This window comes from Anneissia japonica, unplaced genomic scaffold, assembly GCF_011630105.1.
Source record: "Anneissia japonica isolate Jap-2015-1 unplaced genomic scaffold, ASM1163010v1 scaffold287945_len1679841_cov205, whole genome shotgun sequence".
NCBI classification, from domain to species: domain Eukaryota; kingdom Metazoa; phylum Echinodermata; class Crinoidea; order Comatulida; family Comatulidae; genus Anneissia; species Anneissia japonica.
Genome location: NW_022753015.1, coordinates 1,318,055 through 1,327,707, shown reverse-complemented (window position 1 = coordinate 1,327,707; position 9,653 = coordinate 1,318,055). Strand labels below are relative to the sequence as shown.

Sequence of the window (9,653 nt, the reverse complement as noted above, 5' to 3'; positions counted from 1 at the left end):
TTCCGTGGTTCGTTGCAAAGCATGAGTTGCAAAGGAACAGAGTAATTGAATATTAGGCGTATTTGTGGTTAGTGTTCTTCTATACGGTTCCTGGCAACACTCAGAACCGCATGACCAGTGGTTCCAGAAATTTGGCATCATCATGACAGTGGGGTTCTATAGCAAGGGGCCGACGCGATGGTCAGGATTCTGGAATAAAAATTCCTGGTAGGTTCATGGAGAGAGTTTTTATGGCTGAGATTTGGATAGGCAAATACATTTGGGGGTGGGTGGGGGGTGAGGGAAAGTGGTCCAGATCTGGCATGGGGATTTATTGTCCCCGCTGGTGGACTAAAAGCATCTGCATCAGAGGAGAACAGAGCCTTCAGTAGCTCAGGAAAGGTCAATTGGAATGAGGAGCCCACTCTCACACTCATGCTCCAGCTCCAAAAACAAAAAGGAGCAGTGCACACCCCTGGTGAAATAGTTGTCATCGTAATAAAGCATTAATTGAAACCATTAATAGTAAAATGTGTCTAAGACCCCATTATTTAAAAAAAAAAAAAAAAAAAAATTAGTTTATCATCCGCTACCTCATCATTTTTGGAGAAATTGGAGATTTTTTTTTGGTTTTTTTTTGTCATCACTATGTATTTACTTTACATGGATCCGGGGTTATTTGAAAAAAAAACCCCAAAAAATCCCTCCCTCCCTCATCAGTTATACTTTATAGGGTGTTAAACTAATAGTTTTTATGGGGCCTAATCTAAGACTAGGAAGTACTTCTGGTGAATTCTTGGCGATGAACAGCGCTGTCGCGATGAAGTATTGCGTCATTGTGGATCATGACGTAATTATAAATATTCATAACAAAAAATCACATGACAGAAGTCACGAGATAACAATGACCACATGCTTCACACCCGGAAACTCATTGTTACGAGCCATACTATAAAGTCACCAGAAGCCCGTTGAGAGGGTCAGTACAAAAAAATAGCAGGCAGATTATCGTTTGTCTTTCATCACCTTGTACTTTATAGGCTGTCCGGCTGTTCTTGTGTGTAAGTTGTTTAATATTATTCTTCAAGACTTACTATTAGTATTAGGCTATATAAACATTTATTGCCGGTGAAAATAAGTTAGGCCTAGGGCCCGGGGCCTGAACAACCGACAGTGCAATTTTGAGAGTGAGTGAGGAGGTACCCAGGTACCGGGCCCGGTTCCCGGCAGGTGATCATGTCGTCTAATGTAAGGCAGCCTCATTTTGTTAATAATTAAATATTATTAATGAAACTGGTGCTCCAGCGATAGAACTAGAGAATATTATTGTTTCCCCTTTCTTCACTAAATTATAACAACGATTTACTATCACTTGCATCTCGGCGACCTAGCATGCATACCATTTTTCAACAAGCTAAAGAAGTATTTTGATTTCTGTATTTTTTAGTATGCCAAACGCTCAGCCAACCATTCCATTGTTTTGTAATTTTTTATTTTATTTACTCTTAGGCCTACTAGGCCTTATGCTGATTACAGTTAGGCAATATCATTCATTGGCCGAAATTGTTAACTATTCCTTCAATATTATTTAGTATTAACTGCTGATGTTTAAAGTATTTTTTTTTAATTAGGTAAAACAGAATGCTGCGTTTTATTGTGTTATCGCTGGCTGTTGTAGCCACCCTAGCAAGTCCTTTTGTACATCAGTTGGACGAAGAATGGGACATGTGGAAAGCAACGCATAAGAAAGTATATGAGCAAGGGGAAGAACAAGTGAGGCGGTTAATTTGGGAAGAAAATCTTGAAAAAGTTGCCAAGCATAACTTGGAACATTCCATGGGGAAACACTCATATAGGCTAGGCATGAACAAATATGCTGATATGGTAAGTCATTAGCCTTCATTTATAAACTATATATTAAAATTGTATACATCATCTTTTGCCTTAAATTATCCTGCCACTCATCTCTTGTGAACTGGGCGTGTCTCAGTCCAGTGAGAGAAAAATGTGTATAACTGGGGAAATTTCCTCCCTTTCATAGGATCAGGATGTTTATAGAATTGTTGATATAGTAATAATATGAAGACACGACCAGAATTTATGTGCAGAGTATGCATGAAGAAAGAAGAGCCTGGGAAAAAATGCTTCACAGATAAAACAGGAATTTTTTGAGCAATAAATATAAAGAACTTCTATTGAAATTTCTTTTCATATTCAAATTACTTGACAATTCTAAACACACATCCTGGTTCAAAAATGCAAATTCCATTATTTCCTTAATAATGAAAAAAGTAAATATGCATTCATAGAATAATTAATTTTCAATGGAAGCTTGATCATTGTGTTTTTTAAACAAAGCAATCTGAAAGAAAAGCCAATCAACAGTACAATAATACAACAGCAATGAACTTGCATATGGAAAGAAGTACAAGATATACAGTACAAAAAAAAACAAAAATTTTTGCATTCAACAATACCAAAAAGTATATCGACTAGAGAGTAAAACATAAAGGATTATGTATTTTTTTTGTAAATCAATAACCATATTATAATTATATTATAATAAAGTCTTTGAAATGAAGAGCCCTCATAGCAGTACGCTAAATAAATCAACTCGCAACAATCCCCAAAAATAAATTTGAACAGTATTATATTATGTAAACCTAGTAGAGGTACTGAGAATACTGCACTACAGTAGATACAATGGATAATACTCAGTATTAGTGTCACATGATTAAACCACTTTCGTCACATGATTTTGAAACAAGGTCGCAGGAATTAATTGGTTGACGTATCCGTCCAACAATTGCAAGTATTTGAATGCATATAAATAGCAATCTTTGTTTAATATGCATTTTGTATGAAAAATAAAAAAAATGAAAGTTTAAATGGACACAATGCATTCAGTTGACTTCACATTCTTCAAAGCAAATTCCTGTTAGGTTACCATGGGTAGCATACAATAATATTGTTTTGTTGTTAAATCTATTATACCCTCATGACTCGGCAAAAAACACCTGAACACATGCATTTTATTGTGCTTACTGTTAAATATTGACATTGGATTGTATATCAAACATCATTTGCATGTTAAAAGAATTGAATTTTAAAATTTATTTTAATGCTATACAGATCAAATATACATGTTTTTAAAGTAGAGGCCATCTTGCACATTCATAATGTTGAGGAGCTACTGAATATTTCATCAAAAGCTTAACAAAACAATGCAAAAATAAAGTTGATTCTCAAAGTACTCTACATAACAAAAATATAATGTTTTGAGGCAAGTAAAAATGTGTATTTTCTTCCTCCCCTGTCATTTTTGGACTGTTACTTAATTAGGGAATTAACCAAAAAAATTTTACTTTTTTTTTAGAAAAACAAGGAATTTGTTGCCATTATGAATGGTTTCAAAAAGAGTAACAAGACGAAGAGTTCTGCTTCATCATTTTTGGCAGCAAGCTTTATCCAACTTCCAGATACAGTTGACTGGAGAGATAAGGGATACGTTACCCCCGTCAAAGACCAAGTAAGCAAATTTATGACATTTTGGAAATGCAAATGAATGCTGATCAGGTATTGATGTCCTATGATTATATATTAATTATAAAAAAATGTCTTAAACAGAAACTGTTATATAGTAAAGTTACATTCTTTCCGGAATGATAAACTAATAATAGAAATGGACCATATTATTTATTCTACTTTTTAAAATTTAAAACAATTTTGATTTTTAAATTAATTATTTATTTTTAAAAATTAATTTTACTTTATTTTTTAAAATTTTATTCTTTTTGTGCTGGTTTATTAATGACCAAACTGTTCTACAATTTTACAGACAGCAATCCAAGTGTCTCCATACTGGAGGAATTGATTGTAATTTGAATAACCTTGTTTGTTAGGCACTGACTAATATTAATACTCATTATTTATGTACTGAACACCTGTGCTGACCATTGCTAGTTCTGCTCTCTTAGGGTCAGTGTGGTTCTTGCTGGGCCTTCAGCTCTACTGGGTCACTAGAAGGTCAAACATTCAAGAAAACAGGGAAGCTCCCCGATCTAAGCGAACAGAACCTAGTGGACTGCTCAAAAGATCAGGGAAATGCTGGATGTGAGGGAGGTTATATGGATCAAGCGTTCGAATATGTGAAAGTAAACAATGGAATTGACTCAGAGGAATCCTACCCTTACGAAGCTATAGTAAGAATTTAGAACATATTAAACATGATAAAATAGGGTCCACAACATATCACTGGTTTACCCAGCATATGGAGAAAAGAAAAATTTGAAAGAAAACATTGTAATACTCATATGGAATTAAAAGAATATCTATACAGTTTTTAATATATAATATTTTATAATACCAGTAATATAATAAGATAACCTTATGCTACTAATATTAGTATACTGTGTATTTGTTTTAATTGATTTGATTTAAATTAAAAATTGATCAATTATTGTTGGCACTAGTTCAATCACACAGGCTACCCAAGTTACAAAATGTTGTTGTTCTTTAAATATTTTTTACTTACATTCAAATTTTTGCTTATATGTAAACTGATAGATCTGTAGTTAGTAAAATATGTAAAGTTATTTAAAAGCATTGTGATGTCTATTGTCAACAGGATGACACATGCCGATTCACGCCTAGCGGAGTGGCTGCTACTTGTACGGGTTACACTGATGTAACATCAGAGGATGAGGATGCTCTGAAGACGGCTTCAGCAACTGTTGGACCAATCTCTGTTGCCATTGATGCTAGTCACGAGTCTTTCCAGTTATACGAATCAGGTAAAAGCTTGGTTTGTATTAGCAATAAAAGCTTGGTTTACATTAGCAGACAAGCCATGGCTGTTGCCTCAGTCTCCCTATTGCAAATAATTGAGCTGCTTCAGACTGATTTGACATGGTACTAGAATTTATCTCATTCTAAACTTTGAAGAGGTCTTGTGTATTTTGTTACCTAAATGCACTTTTAAAGTTAATATACGAGGACAAAATTATTAATGCGGGGAATGCCCATGACATATTATTCCATCTTCACCAAGATGTCTTGAGCATAATGAGCAACTCCTGAAACGAAGACCTTAATAGCAAAATGATGATTTCTAGAATTTTAAAAGAATCTTCGAAAGATAAAGCTTCTTTATTTTGTGTACTGTATATATGACCAGTCCACATTTTGATTCTCAATTTTTGCAGGTGTTTATGATGAACCTGAGTGTAGTCAGGAACAGTTGGATCATGGTGTCCTTGTTGTAGGCTACGGTACTGATTCAACCTCTGGATCTGATTACTGGTTGGTGAAGAACAGGTAAACATTACCAAATCTTTTTTCTTGTGAATAGCGTTTAATTGAGATTTCAGGGAGACGGCGTGAAGTAAAAAGGTTTTCTGTAAATAGAATTTTAAAAAAGAGTAAAAGTTCATACTGTAAAATAATACCCTCACCTGTCCACCATCAGGAAAGATACCCTACAATCTGTCTTGTAAGAAAAAAAATATTGTATTTTCACAATACAATAAACTTGCACAAACCTTGGTGTAATATCAATTTTTTGATTTCCCCAACACTGATCTGTATATGTAGGGTATACTGCACAGAACCTTACACATGCAGATTTTATCAAGGAAAATTTGTGGACCTTCCATTTCACCAATTTTTTTTCCCTTTAATTTTCAATAAAATGCTAGAAATTAGTGTACTTATAGTTGATTGCCCTACCAGACGTGTAATAAATACTGAACACATCAGGTAGGGCGAACATCATTTCGTATTATTTCTCCTGACACAAAACGCCATCGGAACTGCCTACAGTTGCTTACAATAAAGAGATAGTTTCCGGAATCTTAGATGAGTAAATTTTTATTTACACATATCAAATTTGCTTATGCAGCAAGATCGCAAGAAGATGAAGAAGTCCTTGAACCTGACAAAAATAATAAAAAGAAAGATAATGTATGATAAATGTATGTATGATGGATTTTAAAAGGAGCTCACAGCGTACATGCACTCAATTACACCTTGACGGATGAATCCTGTTACTCATATGCACCGATATTTGCGATTTTAATCTAATAAGTTGTATTGTTGATTTATTTGCAGTTGGGGAACAACCTGGGGAATGGAAGGCTACATCAAGATGTCGCGAAACAAGAACAACCAATGTGGAATAGCAAGCTCAGCTAGCTTCCCTCTTGTATAAAATTTTCTAACAGTTTCCCTAGGTTTCTTAAATTCAATGGCTGTGTAATTTCTGGTGTTAACATAGTTTATAAATCTTTTCTTGCAACAATATACTATATATATATATATATATATATATATATCTATATATATTATACAACTTCTGTACTGTAAAAAAAATCTTTTTATACATCAAGGATATGTACCAACAAGGAACAAATAAAATGGACAAATCTTGGGTATTATTTTTCTTGTGTTGTGACTCGAATACTGAGAAGACAATGTTGATGTCAAATTTATTGCAGAATTACAATTATTAATGTGTTAATTGTGTGCGTATTGTATTTATATACCATGCACACAGCTTAACATGTTATAAATTGTTAGTGTTGTCAAATATTACTGTGTATACATAATATGAAAGTGTATAAATACTGTAATTTATTTCAGAGTTAAATGAGGAAATTCTATACATTTTTGACCTGAAATAATCATAAAATTTTTGATAAGATTATTTGTACACTGTATCATCATATTGTACTGTATATTTAATATATTGAGTGTTTTATATGTTAGAACCTATTTATTTCAAATATATTTTTTGCGGTACAGTATTTATTTAGTCCAGCCTGTTGTCAGTTTTTGATCCATTACTAGTCTCAGTAAATCATGCAGTATTTTTTCATCTAAGGTTCAATAAAGAATTATAGTAATTGTAAAGTATTTTTGCTGTTGGTGATGAGTTTGGAGTAAAAATTTAAGACATTGTTTTTTCATGTGATACAACATCATTTTATTTCATTCAAATTGCAATCAAAGTATGTACAACGCATGTGTTCACATAATTATGCATTTCACATGGAAATATAACAACAAACTATAGTATTGCATTGATCATGAGTTTAATTTTAAGGGGCTTTCAGATTTGACTCCATTACTCAAATATTATATTAAGCATACTAAACTACCATACAACATACTCATCAAATATACAAATGACAAATTCACAAAGAACAATTTTTTAAAGATTAAAAATTCCAATTCGAGACTGATTGAAGGAGTGACATTACATAGATGCATAATATTTGTTTACATACTCAAAGCATTTAACATCTCTAAATAACAAGCTTTTTAACCATCCCACAATAATTCTGACATTTACTGTCTTTGATCCAACACACTTGTAACTGCCTTTATTCTACTGTATTAATATTTAATAAAAAGTCATGCTCTTAAATCTAACATGAAAAATAAGATTTGAGGCTTAACTTGCAAGCACACAGATGATTTTTCCTACATATGAAATTATCCCTCGCACAAAACCTATATTACAACCAGACCTCTGCAAGGACCAAGGTTCCTATGCGGGCATTCATGAAATATTGCACTACTGTATTTGTGGTGATGTAAACATGGCAAAAAACGGAGGCAGGGAGACCTCAAGTGTTAATCCAGCAGTTACATTTTTATTGTTAAGCGCATTGAGGCTTTAGCATAATGCGCTATTTAGGCGAACATTATTATTTTTATTATTTTTTTATTATTATTAATCCTGGCATCAGGTTTTTTTGTTCTGCTTGTTTAGTGCCAATGATGAAAAGGTGTAGTAGCTGTGGCGGCTGTAGGATATATTTTCTGGGGGCCGAGCTGTCCGACAGGGGGACTAGAGTTCATGGGCCAGAGCTTGTGGAAGATTTTGAGAAGGTGTTCCCCTTCCAAACGAGATTTTTTTAAGAATGGGACCCTCTGGATGGCCAGAAATGGCACTCGGACTGTGACAGACATGTGTTGGCTTGGCATGGGCCTATTCTTATATTTTTTTTAGTCCAACTGCCCGACAAGCTCTGTTTGATTTTTTTTTGGGGGCCCCCTACATTAACTATGGATCGGAGCCAACAATGGTTTACTATACATAGTCTAGCTTCCGATAGAAGCTGCAAAAGGATTATCCTGTCAAGTATGTTTTTATCAAACCACAACACCATTATATGCTGTGTATGTAGAACCTTATCCAAACCACAGTATCAGGTATAAAATTGATGCTTTTTGGAGTGCAGATAAAGTTTTCTGTCCATACTACCCAGGAAAGTCCCTGGAGTCCAATCCATCACATTTAAGACAGTTAGTTGGACAACAAAAGTAAACAACAGTCCATAAATTTTTTCCTCTTATACAGTTTACTAGTCTTTTCAAGGGTAGGGGGTAATTGTCTTTCATTAGTTATGGCTTTAATATTTGTCAAAATAGAAAATTATTAAATAGGGCACGACGTCATATCCAGTTTTGCTTGGGTACGGATGTTCATAACGAACAGATATCTGGAAAGTCGCCTTTGCCCGTTTACAAAAAAAAACAGCGTATCCTAAAGGTTCCTTTGCTTGAAAGCATAGGAACCAAAAATGGGTCGGAGGGCCAAAGAGAATTTTTGATTTAACACCAAAGACCACTCGTATAAAGGTTGATGTAAAGGCCCAAGTATTTAAGGGTGTAACTATAGTGCACAGCGTTATCCGAGGGCAGCCAGGGGGGTGAGGGGGTGTTTCCTCCTCCCAAAACAAGATTTTTAAAGAAAAATTGCGATTTCTAGATGGCCGTCAATGTTCGATTCACCATTGTTATGTTCTGCTTGACTGATCAGACCCAGACGATGTGATTGCTGAGACAGATTTGGCTTGGTGTGGGCAGTACAGTACAGGGATGGGAAAACTGGGCCTATTTTTTTTTTGTACGACTGCCGGACGAGCTTTGGCCGATGTTGGGGGGGGGGTGGTGTGGCTTGACCAGACCGATGGAGGGACTTAAGCCCTGCCCTCCTCACCACTGGCGCCGCCCCTGGTTCAAAGCACGAATTTCAGTAGACCAAACCCAGTACCGTTACGATTTTCAATCGTGCGCGAAATCTACTCACGAAGTTTAGGGCTTGTAGAGTGCGTTTTGTCGTCGAGCGGAACGCATTTTTAATCTGAGTGGACTCTCTTCTGTTATTACACTCTTTACCGTCGGGTACATTTATATTACACAATGGCGCACCTTAAGAGGGCGTTAAACTAGATAAATCTGGAGGTACGGCTGGATGGAAATAAATAGTAATATATAATATAAATCAAGATAGTCGTGAATACTGTTAAATCATCAAAAAATATGATGTATATCAGGTCCTTTTATTTAACACTATATTTACCTCCCTTTTATCATTTGATTCATATATATATATATATTATTTATTTTTAAAAAAAGAACAGTAAACAAAACATTGTCAAGTATTTGGTAAGTTAAAATTTGTATCAAGTGTATGTCAAATGATACAAATAACAGTAGTAATAACAGGGATCCTGATGAACATATTTAATAATGCTTGTATAGATTTTAATATTAGTGGTCAAACTGCTTATCATCAAATTACATCAATTAGGAGAGTGTTCTAAAGAAATATTATATTTAAACACCTCCGCTTTTTTTAATACTTCTTGCATAATACACAATAC

General features: G+C 34.4%; 1 protein-coding gene across 1 annotated transcript; it reads left to right on the top strand.

Annotated features, from left to right (window-relative positions):
* Window positions 1-885: 885 nt before the first annotated feature.
* On the top strand, window positions 886-6,891 carry LOC117122659 (cathepsin L1-like). The gene is made up of 7 exons (XM_033268342.1): window positions 886-1,040; window positions 1,611-1,863; window positions 3,356-3,508; window positions 3,957-4,181; window positions 4,607-4,772; window positions 5,184-5,295; window positions 6,088-6,891. Exons 2-7 carry the CDS (start codon window positions 1,621-1,623, stop codon window positions 6,185-6,187), a joined length of 999 nt encoding a protein of 332 aa, XP_033124233.1. The 5' UTR covers window positions 886-1,040; window positions 1,611-1,620; the 3' UTR covers window positions 6,188-6,891.
* Window positions 6,892-9,653: the final 2,762 nt, after the last annotated feature.

Bases quoted from the DNA above. Each gene is read 5' to 3' on its own strand.
- LOC117122659 (XM_033268342.1), top strand. From the start codon at position 1,621: ATGCTGCGTTTTATTGTGTTATCGCTGGCTGTTGTAGCCACCCTAGCA. The intron at 3,509-3,956 runs GTAAGCAAATTT...CTGCTCTCTTAG, and splicing joins TTACCCCCGTCAAAGACCAA to GGTCAGTGTGGTTCTTGCTG. The intron at 5,296-6,087 runs GTAAACATTACC...ATTTATTTGCAG, and splicing joins TACTGGTTGGTGAAGAACAG to TTGGGGAACAACCTGGGGAA.